Here is a 20,766-nt window from a genome sequence, read left to right as displayed (position 1 = left end):
TAATAATCAATTCAGTGCATGGAACAGTGAAGTTGACAAAAGCCACGTTCAAAATGTCCTTTGCCCTAAAATAAATAAACTTTCTTACAATTTATCCATATTTCTGACCTAAAAATAAATTCTTCCCTCGATTCACTTTGATTAAATAGTTATAGCTAGACAAACGCACCAAACACATTTCCAAAACATGGGTCGGATGTCTAATCTGCATTTTCACTTTTTTCAATATCCTGATGAAAATTCCAACATGAATTACTTGGTAACGTTCACCATGCAACCATTGCAAGGACATCAGTTGCATGATTGTCCACTTTCACCTGAGAGACATTTGCAAGGTTTCATTCAACATAACAGAAATTTTTTTCATACTAATTATTACGAAATCTAGAATGTTATAAAATAATTGCCACCACTGCACCACATAGATCATGATTTTATGCAAAGGTAAGCAACACCAACAGCAAACATATACTAAGTTCTAAAATGAAACAATATACCAAAAAAGTCAGGCTTTCTTTTCTGAAGATTGACCACTTTCAACAAGAAGTTCTCCATGGTGGACTGCTTGTCTATCAATTCCACAATAAGAAGCCTCAGACATGGCCTTAGGCAGGGGTCGATTGCCAAAGTCCTCGGGAAAGCAATCAAATTCTGGTCCAAAATTAAACTGCACTGTACAGTTAGGTTGATTTGGAAGGGTGTAAAAGGAAGCTGCAGGGTAATATCTGCCACCATTTATATCCTTGGAAGCAACACCTTGACATATCCCATTTATAAAGAATGATATCTCGCTTCCTGCACACATTTTAAAGAGGTGAGGTTAACGACTACAAGAGTTTAAGAAAATGTTATAACCAAGCTTGTAACATAGGCAAGGCTGAGAAACAAATTCAATAAAATGCAGCCAGTAAAAAGATTAACACAAACTAAAACCCTGTTATTTTCCCTGTTGTAACATCTTTTTGGCAAAAATAAAAAACTAAAATATTTAAGATTTTTAATTTTTTGCGTTTATGTAATGTTTTGATATTATATTGTTTTTTTCATTTAAAACCTAAGTTATGCGAAACGGGGAAACATGTACGAGTTTCCAAAAAGGGCATTTAAGAAATGTTATGTGCGATCATAAAGTATACATGATACATTATAATTTATTACATTTAAAGTTTAAACATTATGATTAAATTTATATCACATTTACTCATGAATGATCACATAATAAAAATAGCAATATCGGAATATCCAAAATCAACCTTTAATATATATCCAAATCTCAAAATCAGCCTTTATTATATATATGAGGCTACAAGTACAATAAAGACTATGAGGCTGCAAGAACTATAAAGACAAAAGACTAATCCTCATCAAAAATAAAAGTAGAAGCATGCTCAACAGTGGATGGTGGTGCTGAATAAGATGATGGGCCAATTCTACTTCCAGGCTGCACCTCAATATTTAGGGCAACAAGAGAGAGATCCAAAGCAGGGCTTTCTGCATTCACATACCATTCTTTAGAAGGACCATTGTTTTCTTCTGGACCCCTACGAGATGCAAGGCGAAGGTTGGAGTGCACATAAACAAGATCCTCTGCCTTTTTTGAGTCAAACCTATTGCGCTTCAAAGAATGAATAAAACCATAGGTGCTCCAATTCCTTTCTGCTGATGAAAAGCTTGCCACTTGTGAAAGAACATGAATGGCAAGGTTTTGCAAATGTAAATCATTTTCTCCATGACAAATCCAACACTTAACTGGATTCATGGTGCTTCTCTCCTCCAAAATTGATATATCTGCATAATCATCTAATCCTGCTGCAAAACTGGCAAATTCTTCCTTTACCTCCTTGTATAGATGAGATGGAAATATTCTGATAAGGGTTTTTTCACCCCATTAGCCACCTCTCTATCCTTTTGGGGTGCCTTCCTTTTCCCATTGCTTTGAGCAATAAGCATCTCATCATAAAATTTTGGGTTCAAGGCATGTGCTAAAGTGTGCAATGGAGTGTTGAAATTGTTCCACCTATCAACAATGATTTTCTTGACTAAATCAGCAAAATGATCATCAACAAACAAAAGTTGTGGAGACTCTTGTGAAATGATTTCCATAGTTTTCTCAACCATGGAATCCATTCCACCATATACCTCTCCTAAGAAAGGTTGGTCAGTGTCAGCATTCCGAAGAAGTTCAAATGTAGGGGTTGTGAACTTTAGCAATAAATCTATCTTTCTCCACCAATCATCACCAAGGCACAATCTACGCACCACATATCCTTGCTCTGGATCTGCTTGTCTCCACTCAACCCAAAGTTGACTCACCACCATAGAAACTAATGCATGCTTAACCTCAACAAGGAGGCGCAACATCAGGAAGTTTGAGGCATATCCTATCTCAACAACTTTTAACCACTCCAATTTGGAGTACTCTCGAAATATTGCCTGAGATTGGTGGTGGTTGGTGATGAATTTAACAATCTCCTTTGCTTCCCCTGTGATTTCCTTTATCCATGGAACTTTGTTTTCGATCTCCTCTAAGATTAGATTCAGATTATGGACAATGCAAGGTGTCCAAAAGATGTGGTCAAACCTCCCCTCAATAATTAAACCTGCAGCTTTGCAAACTGGTGCATTATCCGTGATAACTTGCACCATCCTGTTAGGTCCTATTTGTTCAATAGATTTTATAATAACATCAACAATGAACTGTACATCTTTTACCTCTCCTGAGCAGTCTTTCGCCTTTATAAACATTGTTCCTTTGGGGGAAGTGGCAATGATATTTATCAATGGTTTGTGCCTTGTATCTGTCCATCCATCTGAGACTATGGTAACCCTAGAGCTACTCCAAGAAGAATGAATTGGCGATAAGATATCCTCCACAAGCTCCTTCTCATTTTTGAGAAGCTGAGTTCTGACTTTCTCATAGTTGGGCCCCTTGTACCCTTGAGGAGCTTTGTTAATTGCCCTTATCATATCTTGCCAATAAAGAGAGCGAACAACATTGAATGGGATACCACATGCATAAATGCACCTAGCCACTCTAGAACCAATTTCTTCTCTTGCTTCCACATTCACCAATTTAGCAATTCTGCTATCCTGTATTGAGGGGGATGCCCCTTTGGTATTTTTGGATGCTTGTTGTTCATGTTGTTGAGTGGCACTGGCTCTCCTCTTCCTTGCTTCAACTACAATCCTTGGCTCAATGTTAGATGGAGCTTGAGGAGTAGCTTGACTAAGCTCATCATGCCTTCTCTTAATTCCATCTGCCTCATCTTGCTCTCTTTGATATGCCCTCCTTGCCAATGGGTCTATTGTTTTTGTGCAACCTACAATCCCCTGTCCTCCTCCATGCAAAAGATGTGCCTTCACTCTTGGGTAGGAGCCCTTGTACGAATTATTGCAAAGATTACATTGCCATTCCCATAAGCCACCACCTCCACATTTTTTAAGCTTCTGAACATGCCTCCAAAGAGGATAATATTCAATTCTTGGGTTGGACCTAGGGCTTGAACATGCAACTGCACTTTGGTTGGAAGCCATTTCTACAAAAGGCAAATTTAAATTAAAAAAATAAATAAATAAAAAATAAAATAAAGTTTTGTAAAGAAAAAACGTTTTTCATATTTTTGGCAACATAAACCCTTGAAAAATTGAAGAAATAGTAGGAAAAAAAACTAAGAAAATGAATGCTTCTTATCCAAATTAATTTTTTGTAGTTGAAGCTACCAAAAATGCCAGAAAAGACAAGAGAAATATGGTTGTAGCTTAGCCAAAAGCCAAGAATGTCGTAGGCAGAAACTCTGCACTCCAAATCTGTTGCTAAAATCTCCTTTGCTCACTGTTGAAAACACCCTAGCTGAAACCATTGCTCTCTTCCTCTCTTCTCCTTTGCTAAAATCGTCTGTCTCCAAGAAAAACAACTTGCTTAATTGTGTGATGAGAGTATGAGGCGAGAGTCTTTTTTATAACTTGAGAGAGGCATCTAGAAGATATTTTAGTCGCCCAAAAAAAATTAGAAGCGAAGAAAAAAAAAACAAAACACACAAAACAAAACAAAGAAACATTCAAAAACAAAACAATACGAAACAAAACAAAAACAAAAACAAAAAAACAAAACAAAACAAAAAACAAAAAAACAAAACAAAAAACAAAACAAAAAAAACAGAAAACAAAAACAAAAACAAAATAAAAAACAAAAACAAAACAAAACAAAACAAAAAAGGTCAAGTTTTAAGTGGAAACTCTGTCGTACTAGCCACGTTTCCTCAGCGTGAAACGTGCCAGTACGGCCTAAAAATAGTTTCGAGGCTGTATGCTATGAGTTTCCTCGTTTCTGTTTCGTTGCGGGCTGGAAACGGACCCCTGGGCAACATTTCCTGCAACTTAGTTTAAAACACTATTATAAATCATTTTGAAATATAGTGCTATTATAAAGTTTCTTGATTAAAGGTTGAATGAAGTGCTTTGATCATTCAGAGTTTAATGGGGGGGTCTGCAATTCATGGTTTTCCTGAAACAACTCTTGAGGTACGTGGCATTCACTTTTAAATAGCGGACCGTCCCCCCGCCCCCTGCTATTCCATCATGGTTTAAGGTCAAATCAACTTGGGTCAGGCTCAATGGAGAGACCTGTTACCGCTCAAACTAGCAAGGGTCCTAGGAGGGGATCTTATAGAGAAACTACTAGGTCAAGTAGCAACAATGGAACAATAGCCCACTGTCACTTTAGCTGAAGCTCCCTGCTCTTTACAACCCTTCACCGATGGGAGGATACCCGGTATGAAAGGAATCACAAGGATGGATAGATCAATGATGGGATGAGGAGAGATTCCTAAAGCCTATTCACAAGAGAGGCTCAGATAATTGGTTTACTTTCTTTCTAAGCAATGTAATTGGCTCTCTAGGAAGGGCTGAGGGGAAACCTAAGGCTAGGTTTTGAGAATATCTCTTAACAAGAGGTATCCTAGACTTAAGGATCCCAAAGGAGAAATGACTTCTATGTAATCTTTGTGGAATTTGAGCCACAAAGTTGTGGGACCACAAAGAAACCAAGTGGACCCAAACTAGGTCAAGGGTATGAAGTTGATCAACAATAGATGGACTTGACCAGGTTACGGAGAAGAATAGGATCAAAGGAGAGATTTTCTCTTGAAATTTAGGTACATTGATCCAAATGAAGACACTAACCCAAGGGGACCTAAGGAGAATGTTAATTTTAAATAATAATGGTACTATGTTCTATGCTTAGCACAATTTACTTCAATGTTCCTTAGTAGCCCAATAACAATTTCCAATTTCCAATAGCAATCACAATAATGACATTGACAGTAAAAGCAGATAGAACATGAAACAAAATGCAGAAGACAAGAGGACACCAGATTTGGCGGATGTCAGGGAAAAACCCTAATGTGGCGAAAACCCTTTGATCAATTCTTCTTATTATTAAATCAAAAGTTTAGCACAGAGAGAGAGAGAGTACAAAAGTCAAATTGAATTGCCCAATACAAAGTCAAAACAACCCTATAAATTTATGCAGTCAACTGCAATCAAACTTCAGCCCTAACCAAAAAGTCAACATTGGTCAAAACAACAACAAATCTTCCTCAAAGCAACTTGGTCTTCCTTGGTGAAACTTGTCCTGATTAGGAGGTCAATTTCAGCCCAAAACCACTCAGTCAAAGGAGAGAGAAAATTGCTGTAATTTTTCTGTGGTCAAACAACAATCAACCCTTAGGTCTGAAATTTGGCTTGCAATTTCTGCTCAGAAAATCTGTCCTCCTCGCCACATGTGTGAGAGAGACACGCTGCCCAATTTTGTACAAACCAATCAGATCAAGAAAGAGAGGAATGGGTTGAGTGATGAATGTGCCAAATGAGGAGTGAGGTCTCTTGTATTTATACAATTCGTTGTGGGTGAAGAGACAACCATTGGGCTTCTTGAGCCTACATGATGATGAGACGGACCTGAACAATTTTGACGTGGGTGGGCATAAATTCAAAATCACACTTTTGCATGTCTAAATGAGATGATGTGTATATCAATCTTGGACCTCTCGAAAATAGGAATCCAATGCAATCATCATATCCATCAAGTGAGTTGTCCCAAGGTCGAATTTGGCCCTAGTTATCAATTTTAACAAAGGAGAATGGTCTTCAAGCTAGGGCGTGCAATATCTTGGGATTTCACATTCAGATTGAGCTCAAAATTGGAGGACCCCTTGAGAAGACCCGAACTCAATTCTAGATTGATTTTCAAGGACTTTGGATGGCTACAAAATATTTCGCTTGATGCCCTAGGATACCTTCTAGGGCTAGGCCTAGAATTGGAAGAGATGAAGAAAAGAGAGGTTATTTTGACCACCAAAGTGATGCCAGGATCAGTGCCTTGCTTCTTGGGCTTAATGGAGTCAAGATACACCAAGATAAAAGATTTTCTTATGCTAAGGAGCCCTAATTGACCTTCACTAGCCTTTCTAAGTGCAGCAACTAGGTTATTAGGGATTTATACTTTAAAATTGAAAAGGAGATGAAGTTTCGAGGTCTTTTAACCTATGAGGTTCCTCTAGAAATATTCACCCACTCCCTCAAAGAGAAACACATGCATTAAATCACTTATTCCAGTTTTGAAGAGGAATTTCGCATTATTTATGCCCATACAAGAACAATGATAATAATACCATGCATTAGACAAATAAGACAACAAGAATAACATTAAATTTTACTTACAAGAGAGAGATATTATATCCATTCATCAACTTCGCATTAGAAAGAAGCTCCAAAGACAATAGTGAAAATCCAAACATCATAGTGCATCAAGAATCTCCAAAAAATTCGTCCAAGAAAGCAGTGTGAAAATTTCTCAAGAGATACTAATCCAATCCAAGTGATGATGAGATGAATGAATGAGCCTCTCATCTATTTATACAATCCATAAGGGGGTTCGAATAGTCATAATGGACTAATTAGGCCCCAAATGATAAAATAATGTGCAATAATAACATGACTTGGTGACTTGTTGACCCTGCCACTGTCAACACTACATACGTACTACAACTCCCTTTGAATTTATGCATCCACGTTGCTGCTGGCACTGCCACTACACTGTAAACTGTTGTTGTTACTCCACCAACAACAGAAAAACATCCCAAATTACTGAACTAACTGTGTTCAGTATGATACCATGTGAATGTTGGAACTTGACTATTGCTAGTCTCTGTGTTGACCCTCTGAATCTTCTGCACTCATGCTGACCTCTACACTGTTGCCAACTCTACTCTGTGTTATTCAGTCTCTGGTGCTCCTAGCCACTGCAACTGTCTCTCTAACACTCCTCAACACCATCTAACACTAGTCTATCTTACTACTTATGATCTAGGCTCCCGTAGCAAGGTATTCATCCAAGAGGTGGGCTCCTCAAGGATCTTGCCCATCTGTAGCTCCTTCAAACTACAACTCCAAATCAGCCCACCTCCCTCTTGGAGGTATCTCGACTATCATGGCGAACTCCTCATCCTCGATCTTCACAAGCGCAGCCTTCAGATCATGCTTCTCTTCTTTCATCTTTGTCCTTCTTCCTGAGAGGACATTGAGTTGCATAGTGACCCATCTCACCACACCTGAAACATTTTATCTTCGAGACATCCTTCTTACATCTTTGTTGTTCGTGTTGTTCCTTCGATGCAAGGGTTGCATTATCCTCCTCCTCCTTGGGCTTCGACCCACTACTGTTGCTTCTGTCAAGCTTACACTTGGCCAAGTCTCTCCTCAGCTCCTCTTACTTGAGAGCTTCCCACATCTCATCCCAATTCGACAAAGTCGCCCTGCCTAGGATACTCTGGACAAAGACTTGCCACTCATCTGACACAGAATTGAGGGCCAGTCTAACCAACTTTAAGTCTTGAGGTATAGACCCCACAGCAGATAACTCATCACCGGTCTCCTAAAGCTTCGTGAGGAATGGATCCACACACTCCCCCTTCTGCATCTGAACAAATATCAGTTTTTGCTCAAGGTACATCTTCCACTGCTCGGAAGATCCCTGATACAGCATAGCCAATGCATCCCACATCTCCTTAGTAGTCCCTCTACTAGCGATGTGACAGACGACATGATCCTTCACTCCGTCGAGGATCATTCGCTTTGCCTTCGCCATTTCAACCTTGTATTTCTTCAACGGATCTGCATCTACAGGCACAACCACCACACTTTCGACATATGTCTTGAGGGCATGCTCATCTAGAATGAATGACATCCTTGCCTTCCAGATGACATAGTTGGATGCTTTGTCCAACCTATCCTAATCCCTCAATCCACTGGTTGCCATCTCTGCCACAAATGTCAAAAATCTCCTCTCTGGTTCTTACTACTGCTGCTCAGCCAATAAGAAAACAGACTTCTTGGTGGGAAGTCTTACTGAGGAAAAGTTCCCTCAATCGTGCTCCTTCCTTCTCTTTTGATGTTTTTCTACCTAGCAAAATCGTCTGCAAAAACACTGCATCCTACCAGCGCCTCACGCTGAGGCTTCAGCGTTGCTCCCTCTGCCACGACAAGGTTTCGATAGGGAAACCCTTCTCTCTGTCACCTCACTCAAAGAGAGACTGTCTCGAAATTCAACCCTCTGACTAGAACTGCACAAACCCTTTGGGGTTTTGAACTGTTGTCTCCTGTAGTTTTTTCGATCTCCCTCTTCTGCTCAGCGTTGGGTTCTCTGGCACTGTTCTTATTTCTTTACCTGCACTAGCTCCGATACCATGTGAAAATTAGAGAATCCCACTCAAATCAACTACTGCGGCAACTGATAAAACTTCTCCTATTTGTTAATTCTGAAACAAAGTATTTACTGCTTCCTACAGAAAATATCGAAGCCGATACAACTGCAACCTTCACTTAATTAATTAATTTGCCCAAAACAAGAAAAAACAATAGAGAAAAATCCACACAAGTGACAGTATTTTTGGACAAAAGCCCCCGAAAAAACCCAATGCCGGAAAAATACATACAAGCTATGTCAAAGAAAATCCTTGCAAAATCACTTCGTAAGATAAACTATGGAATTCAAAGAACCAATGAGAGTTCCTTGGAGAATGTGTCAAGAGTGGGTCGGTCTCTCCAAAGACTTCCCTCGCGCTTGATATTTGATCCAACAAAATTATCCCTACAAAATTTCAATCAAACATTAGTCCCATATAGATCTAACAAATAAGCAATGATAAGAAAACTCTAGAAATTTATTGGAAAATAGCTAGAGATTTCTACACCTAGAGCATACTCCTAAATCAATTGTAAATGTAAGATAGCTTTACATTAACAAATCTATAAGAGTACATGAAAATAACATAAATCAAAGCATGAGCAGAAGGAATTATACCAATAGTTAGTCAATCATCATACTCCAATGGAACAACAACTCATGAATGAACACTAGAGTCTTTTATTGCAATTGAGAACAAGTGTACATAAGAACAGAGATTTCCTAAGCACAACAACTCGTAACAATGGATGCATGGTGAGAGCTCATAGCTCTATTATTTAGAAGTTTTGGAGTCAATTTCAAGACAAATAAGTGACAATCCCAAGGTTCTTTCATGCAAATTCGAATTTCCCAAGTGGCAACTCGATTTCTCTCTTAGAGGTCCACACAATCCCTGATGAGGGAAATCGAATTAGATGAGAGGACATGTGGGAGATTGAAGTGGAGTGGTAGGATACCACTCTCCACCTCACTCAAGTAAACTCTAATCCAATCTCAAGTCAACTCATGATATCTCCTTGAAGCTCGAGTTAACTTCAAATTCTGGATCTTGTCACTATAACTCATAGTCTTCTCCACAAAAAAATTGATTTGTTTGATTTGTGGCTTATGTTGAGTCTACATCAATTGGTAACTCAACTTTGACCCTTAGATTAATTTTCACCTCATTTCTACATCATTTGAGCATGTGTGGATATTTATTTTTCTCCATTTATTTAATTGTTTGGCTAATTTATTGCCACATTTTTCATAAAACTTAGGAAAAGTGGATTTTGAGGGTCTAGAACTTATTTTTTACCCTTCAAAGTGTGTCGTAGTAGAAACTTGAGGGTGACAGGTGTAATTTTGAGCACACATACCCCATACAACTTCTCTAGACATCACTTATTACATATTACATTCATATTTTATTCAAATTTCCCCCCTTTTGAGCACACATACCCCATACAACTTCTCTAGACATCACTTATTACATATTAAATTCAGATTCCTTCACTTTTTGACTTGATTCCTTTCTTGGGAAATTTCCCATCCTTTTTTAAATATTTTACATGGGTAGAATTTTATTTTTCTCTCATTTTAATTTTCTGGCTAATTTCCACTTATTTAATTATCAATTTTTGCCCAGAAATGCAAAAAAAAAAAGATACAATTTGAGAGGTATAGACACATTTTTTGACCCCTAAAGTGTGTTTAGATAGAAAGTTGAGGTGTAGAGGTCTAATTTTGAGTACTCATACTCCCGAAAACTCCTAGTTGATTTTGGGTAGCATCGGATGTGCTCTATCCTTGAAATTTGGTGGAGAAGCTAAGGCACATGAGGTCTCCAAGACCCAGAAATCATTTGGATAAATTCCACCTGGATGAGGAGTTATTAAAATAATTAATATTTTTAATGGGTTCCTAAGTCTAAACTTAGGAAAATAAAAATATTAATGGGTATTAATAAAGATAAGGATGAGAAGCTTCTAAGAGACGAGGATCAAGTCTGTTTTAACCTTAGTTGTTGATTAAAGACTTAATCTCGGTCATTGATTCATCAACAGGAAAAGTATAAGAGAAGACTTGAGGATCATTTGGAGACACACCGGCAGATACTCAGTAGCCCAAGGAAAATCGATTCTCAAAGAGAAGGAGATCGATTTCAGAGGGAGAGTTGCAGGGTGGAGGAAAAGGGTGGCATCAACAACAATCAGTGATTGAGGAGGAGGTGACATAAGGGCATTGAGAGACAACGCAAAGGGAGACACAATCCAGGGGATACACAACCCTCATGGAGGCTGACGCAGAACCGCACAGAGTGATGTAGAAGTGACACATAAGTGGGAGAAGGGTCTCCAGGGTGTCAAAATGTTTCTAGGGGAAAGTCTCAAGTGTTTTCTCTCAGTTTCTATGTAAAATCATTCCTTGTAAAGCGATTGTTGTTGAAGATTAATAAAACCCTCATCTACTACACCGGTTTTCCCACATTGGGTTTTTCTAGGGACAATTGTCCAAAAACAACTGTGTTGATGTGATTGGTTCTTGTGCATGTATATCGTTGTTATTTTCTCTGTGTAATTATGTGATAACTGCAGTAGAATTTATTTTAATGTTTGCTGAGGGATTTCGTTAATAACTTATTATGAAGAATAAGTAGGTGAAATAAATCAGTTGTTGCAGTGGAATTTCGGGTTAGAAATTTTCACACTCATATAGACAACACTTTTTATATCTACATCAAATAGTTATTATAAATATCGACCAGTGAGAAATTTTTAATAATTAAAAATTGACGCTTTAACACAACCAACTTCTGTGAAACTTTAGACATGATCTAGTATGATATTTTACATCAACTCTATACATTAAGCCTCACCTAAGACTTTACCATCAAATATCACTCTAGCTTTCAAGGATATGTGGGAGAAAAACTTAACCAATTATTTAGTGGTGAGAAACACAAATAATTAGCTAAGGAAAAATAACTCCCTAGAGTGAAAACTCTTTAGAAAACTCCTAAGCTACCTATATGTGTTATATGGATTTATTTTCATCACATTAGATTCATTTTTTACAATGACCTCACATGGCTACAGAATTTGGAATACAAAATGATGACAAGAAGTTGCAAGATGATGTTGATGATGTCTGAAATTATAGAGTTCTGACTTTTGGATTGCTCTGAATTATACTATGATCATGGAGTGGTTGACCAATATTCAAATGTACATTTGAGTGGTCAACAAGACCAATCATGAATATTCAACAATCAAGTTCAGAGTCAGAGAAAACAGAGTTTCGAGTAGTTAAAAGACCAAGAGTAGAGGAAGTGGAAGTTTGAGTTTCATGTGTTTTCAAAAGAAGTTGTTTCAACAAAAGAAATGGTCACATTAAGTGAACCTATCTTCACCTTGGAACATCTATCATCAGCGCCTAGTCAAGATATCTTTTCTCAACTTATGGAAATAAAAAAGAAGAATGCTAGTCTTAAAACCATTACTTATAGTGAGTTATGGAAATAAGGATCTTTTACAAAGAATAGACTACTATCAGCCTTGGATCCTGAAAAATAAATGTTCCAATTGGCATTCTTACAGCCAAAAGTCCAAAATGCTAAAACTACAAAAAATTACAAAACTTCCATGTTTTTTTTATTATCTAAAGCAAGTTCACACTATTGATCAAATTGATCTTCATAGACAAACATGGGAAATGATATATAATACCCTAACCAATTCAACTAACAATGTGGCAAATCTGCAAAAATTTGTACAAAAACTTACCAATGAGCTCAAGAGAGAGAATGTCTTCCATTGTTTCATTGCTTTTAAAGACATTCTCAAGATAAGATTAGCACGACTTGCTAGATTCTCATCTCTCTAGCTTCAACAATGTGACCAAGAATAAAGGAAGCATTATTTGTGTTGGAACCAAAGTTCCATTGGGACATGCTTAAATGCATACTTAATAGTTTGAAAGCTCATTAGAATTCAATATAGGAATTTAGAAATGGATCAATGAGAGAGTTAGTAACAACCAATAACAAGAAAAAAGGAAAGAGTTAGTAAGAATCAACAACAAGAAAAAACATCCTAACAAAAATAGAACTTTAGATAACCCCTAAAATAAGTGAGCAGCCTATGAGAAATCAAATAATAAATTGAAAGCATACTATATATATATATATGTGTGTGTGTGTGTGTGTGTGTGTGTGTGTGTGTGTGTGTGGGTGGGGAGAGAGAGAGAGAGGAAACAATGTGGGCTCTCTTTTATTTCTCATTGTCAATGAGTCCTATTGGGTTGGTCAATGAGGGGTTGTTAAAGCCCCACCAATATTCAACTCTCATCTAAGGCGAGGGTTGTTTGGGAGTGGGAGCAGGTAGTAAGAGCGGAAGCAGGAGCAAGGAGCAACATTTTCAAAAGCTCTAGGGCTAGGAGAGTTTTTTTATATGATATATATTTTTATATATTTTGATGCATATATGTCAACAAAAGCATTTAGAATGATGAATTAGATATAAAAAGCATAAAAACAAGGATTAAACCATATAACATCAATCATCTAGAAGTTATAATCTTCATCAACCACATGTCCACAATTTACATGTTATAACATATCAAGTCGCATAATTCATCAATCTTAAAGTTTCAGGCTTTCAAAATTTACTATGTAACTTTTGTCATCACTAAAGTTGTACTTGTAACCATTACCATTACCAAACCATAACAAAGAATATCAAACATGAAACGAAATGTTTCAACTTTCACGAAGCATCATATTCATAATTTATTACCAATGAGTTATATAAACTTCAAACTTAAATTGTCATATATTGTTTACAAAAAATATCATAATAAATATAAAAGAGTCAACATTTATAAAAACTACTAGAAACTGGGAAAGGCAATAAATATATTATCTATTGATTCCTTGTTATTTTTTTTAGCATCAGATGTGTTCTAGCCACAAAATTTTGTAGAAAGGCTAGAATACATGAGATCTCTAAAACCCAAAAATCGTTTCTGGAAATTTCGCCTAGAAGTGTCTCAATTAGATTATTAACCGATTTTAAAATATTTCCTAGGTCTAAACTTAGGGAATATGGTTAATTAATCAATATTAATTGAGATAAGACATGAATCATCTAGAAACTCACACGAATCGACCTAAAAATGATCCTAGCCATTGATTAAGTTTTAATCTTGGTTGTTGGTGCTCCAATAGTGGGTTATAAAAGAAATTCAATGTGGTGATGGAAATCACACAGTGCAGATACTGAGTTGCCAAGGCAATTTGACTTTTCCAGTAGCAGTAGCTCAACAGAGAAGATAGAGCCAAAGGGTGAGTAGCAGGAGGAAGAGGAGAGAAATGACATTCTGAGAAGAAGTTTTTCAGTTCTCGGAAGAGTCAAAGGAAGGAATGCCGAAATCTTCAGAGGACCAACGTAGGCTCTACACAGAGGGCGATGAAGGCAGCCCAGTGCAGAGGCTGGGGAAGTTATTTCAGAGGCAAAAAAATAACTATGGGGTGAGAGAAAATTCTCACAATATTTTTACCAGTATTTTCTTCAGATTAGATTGCCAGTTGGGCATCTAAATTATTGTACTTAGAATTGCTACTGAATATTAATAATAAAAACCCTCATCTACTGCACTGGCTTTCCCATGTTGGATTTTTCCGGGAAAATTGGTCCAAAAATAACCCCAAGAATATGAAGGGTGTTTACGTTATCCCATGCTCTTGTGGGACTCCCTACATTGGTGAGACTGGTCGCTCGATTAATCAAAGGATTCGTGAGCGTGCTGCTGACATCAAGCATGGCAGGACCTACTCCTCTGCTTTGGTAGAGCATGGAGATAAATCTAAGCACACATCTGCATTGAGGAAGCCCAAGTCGTTGCTAGGGTTAGTCATTTCCATCATCGTAAATTGAGGGAGGCCTCAGAAATTAAAAGAAGACCCAATAATTTGAATAGAGATGATGGTTGGAATATTAGTAGAAGTTGAGTCCTTGTCCTGTCCTCCTAGTTTTTTAGGCTTCTTTTTGCGATTTATTTTGTTTGTTTGTTTGTCTATGTAGGTATTGGTGTCCTTTTTATAGTATTTGTTGTTGATTTATTCTTCATTAGAGTTTATTTTCTTGATCCTTCGTGTCTTTTATGTATTTTATCATCCTTTTCGTTCTTAACTCCTTTTAGTGTTTTTGTTATTTGTTTAATGGACCTCAGCCCCATATTTTATTGTTGACCCCGTTTTATTTATTGATTACTTTTCTTTGGATATATATATATATATATATATATATATATATATATATATATATATATATATATATATATATATATATATATATATATATATATATATATTCATTTGACTTGTGTATATTTTGTTTTATTTTATTTTATTTCCATTAATTATTTATCAAATGATCTTGTCAGTCTTCACTTGCTTTTATAATTTTTTGACTCCTCTCCTTTAAAGTTTGATTTTTTTTTTTTAATTTAAATATTATTTCCCAAAAACTAGTTGTTTAATATAGTGATTACTTATTATTTATTTGTTTTTGATAAAGTAATAAACTAATATCACAATTTATTATTTATTTGTTTTTGATAAAGTAATAAACTAATAAACTAATATCACAATTTAAATATTATTTTTCAAAAACAATCCGTTACATATTAATATTTTTAATAAATTAATAAACTAATATCATTATTTAAATATTATTTTTCGAAAACTAGTAATATTTGATTTTAATAAATTAATTAATTTTTTTTTCAAAAACTAGCTGTTTAATATAGCAGTTACCTATTAATATTTTTAATAAATTAATGAAATAATATCATTATTTAAATATTTTTTCAAAAACTAGCCATTTAATATAGCCGTTAGTGAATAATATTTGTTTTTAATATATTAATTTTATTAATATCATAATTTAAATATTATTGTTCAAATATAGTTGTTACTTGAAATTATGTCTCTACATTGCTCTCTATTTAAGCCTTTGCTATGGTATGCCTCTTCATCTAGTCCTGATGATGAACCACACTTGTTGGTTCGAAACACGTCTGCCAAAAATTTCTCTTATGTGATTTCTACCAAAAGATTTTGCTTAACAAAAATAATTGTGTCAAATTTATTACGTGTGCTAGAATTTCTCAGTTTCCAGTATTTTTTTCCACACTATTTTTATGGTGAAAGTTGCAGGTGTGATTTTATTCGTTATTAAACTGCATAATTAATATTTGAGTTAGAAGAATAATTTCCTATAGATGCAATAGATAAAATTTCACATTCTTCTCTCTCTTGCCACAAGAAATTTTTAATTTCTTTTCTCGTAGTCTATTGGGAGTCTCCTCCAACATAGTGGAACGACCATGTCCAAAACCAGAAGGCACATGATTTGAAGCATCCTTGGAGCAGGTCTTGTAGGCCTCTTTTGATGTATATTTGAAACTTATTTTGGAGACACCTTGCAGAAGTTTTGAAGTCTATATGGAAAAGGTTGGAGCCTAGGAGGATTGGAGTCCTTATTTTGACCAAGTTGGTGCTTAGATTTGTTGAGAGGAATGGAGTCTTCATTTTGACCATGTTGGCGCTTGGATTTGATCAAGGTTGGAGCATTGAAGGAGTCGGAGATTTGGTTGTACAAGTTGGAGCTTGTGATTTGTTTTAGAGGATTGGAATCCTCACTATATTCATCAATAATAATAAAAAATTGTTCACTTTCTTGTGCTCTGGTTTAACTTGTTATAAAAATCTTAACTAGCATAATAAAACAATTGAAAAAAATATTCATTCACCCCCTCTCAGTATTTCCAACAAAATTGTACAATCTCATTTCCTATGGTCTCTCAAACCCAAAAACAGATGATTGAAAAAATTCTCTCTTTTGCCACTGCTGCTTTTAAATTATTCTTTCAGTATTTGGGCTTTGGGCTTCCACATTGAGACTAATGATTCAAGAATAGTAGATTGGAAGTGATTGACAGAGAATATAGAGAAAGATCTCTTTATGAAGTCATGCGTGGTTGTCCTTGGGAGGTTGACTGGTATTAGTGTTTTTGAGGGTAACCTCGTGTAGTGGATGCCATAACCCCTCAACCAAAAAATGATCACTGGAGAACTCACATTCAGATGCCTTTGGTCTAGCAACACCGAATTTCCAGGAATCCCCATAACCCCTCAACCAAAAAATGATCACTGGAGAACTCACATTCAGATGCCTTTGGTCTAGCAACACTGAATTTTCAGGAATTCTAGTAGTTTAGTGGGAAAAAATCTTCAATCCCAAGTTTGTGGGTGAGTAGGGTTTGAAAACTTCCGTTTTCATCTCATGGGCTCTAACTGCAAAAAGGGTTTGGAGAATCATCACTGATCAACGCCTTTCAAAACATACACTATTTGGGAAGTATATTCATCCTCTTAAGTTGATCAATAGGATATCCTGCCAGAAGAAAACGAGTTACATGATGTGGAAAACTTTAGTGGATCATTTGATATAGTTGAAAATAGTGTTGTAAATATTTCAATTTTATCATAAAAGATTATGAGATCACTATCTTAGACAGATGGTCTGTGCGTAAGCAAAGTGGGAAGAATTATAGCTTGATGGACCACTACTACAGGAATGGAACTTTCACAAAGAGCATCGTATCTTCTTCGCCACACAGAGCACCGTATCTTCTTCGTCACCGTCAGCAACTGCAGCGGCGTCCAACAACCGAAGCAATTCACCAGCGTCCGCATCGCCATGAATACTTAGCACACAGTGAATTTTGATATGATCATTGGCATCAAGCCCCTAGAGGAAACTGTGGCTCTAAGATGGGTAAAATAACGGGGTATTGTTGTGTTTTGTTTTTTTGGCCTAATATTTAGCTATCTAGCAGTGTGAGCATAGTAGAGTGAGCAGTGTGAGAGCATGAAGCTTTTACGCAGCAAAAGCAACGAGCCAGGAGCAATGAGAGCATGAAGCTTTTATGCAGCAAAAGCAAGCAACAGAACAAGTTGCAGTGCGAACCACTCTTAACATTTTGATTTTATAGACCTACATATTTCTCGAAACAAGTTGGATGACAAATGTATTCAAACATGACAAAGAAATAAGAAATTTCAAGAGCGAGAGAATTAACAGCAGTTAAAAACACTGAAACAAAGGGCGTTCTATATTTTCGCCCTCAATTCTAAAGTTTTCCTACGGAGGGTGGGAAGACAAAATTAAAGCAAATATATGCATATATATTGAAAATTAACAGTTATTGTAAAAAATAGAAGCGTGGTTTTGGAAGTGTGCGCAATTCAAAAAAATGACCGTCTACGTCTATATATTTAGTGCATGAACTGTGAAACAGAGTGCATACATAAAAAAATAAGTATTTTTCTGGAAGTGTGTCTATATTTACTGCATGGACACTCCAGGTTGGAAGTCACAAATTTAAAGCATTCAAGAAAATAAGTCAAAGATATGGGAACTGGAACATACCAGGCACCACCTGTGGTGCTTCGTCTACTGCATTGCTGTGATGATCAAACTCACTGCCATTGGGCAAATTAATATAAAACCCAATAACGTCACCCTTCACGTAAGGTCCATCCCCATAGGGCTCTCTGATAGCCTTATGAACTTTAGTGCCATCAACATCTCTGTAGGCATAGCTATTCCCATCATAACCCAGAGGAGTGTCAACATCTCCTTTCTCTGTAGACCATCCCAATCTGGTATGCCCAGTTTGACCGAGGTAAACAACCGTGATCTCAAAATACCATGCCCCCTCCACCACACCCCTAGTAGCCCTCACCATTCTGTATCCTTTAGAACTCCCTGCAATCAGTCTATCTTTACTCAGCTTAACCTTTTCTGCCTTGTGGATCTTTGACAGACAAATCCTCATGTTTGGGTTGTCATCCTCATCATCAAGCAGCTTGGTGGCGGGAGTTATGAGAGTAGTATCTTTTGCTGCGGGATTGACATTAACCCTGTTCTTCTTACCCGACCTCCTGGATGCTGATGCTGATCTGGTCCGGGCATTAGTGTTTCTCCTTTTGGGCTTTTTAATAACAGTATCTGCCCCCCCCATTGGAGCCCGTAATTTCCTCTTCTGTGCCGCCCTGCTTGATGTTCTGTGCCGCCCTGCCTGATGATCAAATGCCCGTGACTCTGAGGCGTTCTCCTTATGCCCACTTTCGTCGCTCTGCTGTTGTTGGGAAAAGTATCCAATACGTAATGACCCTATCCCACTCTAAGGGTGATAGTACCTCAGCAACAACCGAAGCAAAGCTATCTAAGATTTCTTCTTTATGAAAGTAAAATAGGGGAGAAAGGGATCCACTAACCGATGTCTTTCGCTAATGATTGATCCAATCTTCTCTCCTTGCTGCTTGCTCCCAGCTCCTTGCTCTTTCACTGGCCCAGCTACACCAAGATCCTGCAAAATGGCAAGAAGGGGAAACTACAAGAAGCATACATTCATAATTGATTCAAGGATTAGAATAAATCAAATACACAAGTATAACAATACACCATTGAGACACATGCATATAGAAGAACCTCAAATGCTTTATTAATGGAAGAAGTAAAGTTTAGGAAGTGATACAACCATGAGAGGCCCAATCCAGCATCACCTCCCAGCAGAAAGAAATCTCCTCTTCACCTCCTTCAAAGAAAATCACCCAATAGCTCTAAACTCAAACCAACAACACTTCCTTACATTCACAAGATTCCAGTCCCCTTAGACCTCATGAGAGAGCTCTATATATAGGAGTTTTGGAGAAAGGATGAGTCAGCTTGAGAGCTGACTAGTGTCCTCTCCCACTTCAGTTATTCTTCAGTTCTTGAGTCCACTTGGAGGTTCTTGCTTCCACTTGGAGATCTAGACCCTCTTACTCATCACCAGTCGAATTCCTTGATCCAAGTGTCATTTTGGAAGCTTCCTGGGCGCTGACACCTTGAGGAATGACTGTGCCACTTGTCCAAGTACGCTCAGCGCAGGTGCTCTTCTTTGCAGTTGACATTCAGCGCAGGTACAGAGTGGAGCACTTGACATTCAGCGCAGATGCTCAGTGGAGCAGTTGACATGATCCAGAAATTGCTTGTTTTTGAGTGTTTTCAGGTGGAGAACTGATATTCAGTGCTGTGGTTTGCTGACCTTGTTCCTCTAGGGGTAGGAACAACATGTTTAGGGACTTTGGATCCCTTAGATTATGGACATTTCATGCTTCATGCTGTAAGGCACAAAAATGTCTATAACAGTTGCCCCCTAAAGTATGAGGTCGTTTATCGGGTGAAATGCTTTATCAGGAGGATCCGAAGTTCATTCAATCGCTGAGAGGTGACCTGTAATAAAATACAATACCATACATTATTTTTCATTCTTCTTTCATGATCTATCTGAGGTGGGCATTCCCATGCTCAGCTTTATAAATTCATTTTGGTACATAGAACAGACGATCGTCTGATGGTAGACTGATAATTCTCTGCTGAAATTATCATCCTTTGAGTAGGATGATCATCTGCTGCAATGATGTACGTGTCAAATGTCTTTATATTTCCTGAATATATATCGCAGCCCGGATGGATGAAACTAGATCCGGGGTCTTCAAACTCGTTCGATCTTCACTCTAAGTACAAGTCGATCCATGTGAGAATTGCGCTGAAGTCGAACATGGAAAGACATCGCTTGATTATCGGTCAATGATGTAAACCGTTAACAAGCGCGAGAGGAATCACCGATAATTATAATGACCCTCAAGGTACTGCAGTACAATTCACGTGGTGTGAATATAGGACTTGGTGTCGAACACCACGCAAAGTCTTCTGGTCGAAGGTCATTGATGTATACCTGTCGCCGGAAGTGAGAAACTTGCCATTGAGGCATGCAAGCTTCAAAGTACTGAGGGGGGTGTTCCTAGATCAACTTCTTGGATAATGAGCTGAAGTCGACAAGAAGCGATCCTGTCAAAGGAGGGCCTTAATGAATCCCACATCAGTGACACGGAACGGAGCTAATGATTTTAGTGGAGGTGAAAA

General features: G+C 37.3%; 1 protein-coding gene across 1 annotated transcript in view; it reads right to left on the bottom strand.

The window, feature by feature from the left end:
• Nucleotides 1-329: 329 nt before the first annotated feature.
• The window catches only part of LOC149156795 (protein TRAUCO-like), a 31,477-nt gene continuing 11,040 nt past the window's right edge, over nt 330-20,766 (bottom strand). Inside the window, exons 3-4 of the mRNA XM_089445246.1 lie at nt 18,223-18,934; nt 330-795 (exon numbers count right to left, since the gene is read on the bottom strand). Of these exons, the coding sequence (XP_089301372.1) occupies nt 506-795; nt 18,223-18,934 (1,002 nt within the window). The 3' untranslated portion in view covers nt 330-505. The remainder of the gene's footprint in view (nt 796-18,222; nt 18,935-20,766) is intronic.

The sequence above is a fragment of the Pinus tabuliformis genome, chromosome 9 (genome assembly GCF_031772625.1).
Source record: "Pinus tabuliformis cultivar Carrire ecotype Pingquan chromosome 9, CPIR1, whole genome shotgun sequence".
NCBI lineage: Eukaryota > Viridiplantae > Streptophyta > Pinopsida > Pinales > Pinaceae > Pinus > Pinus tabuliformis.
This window is presented reverse-complemented; position numbering and strand designations above follow the sequence as displayed.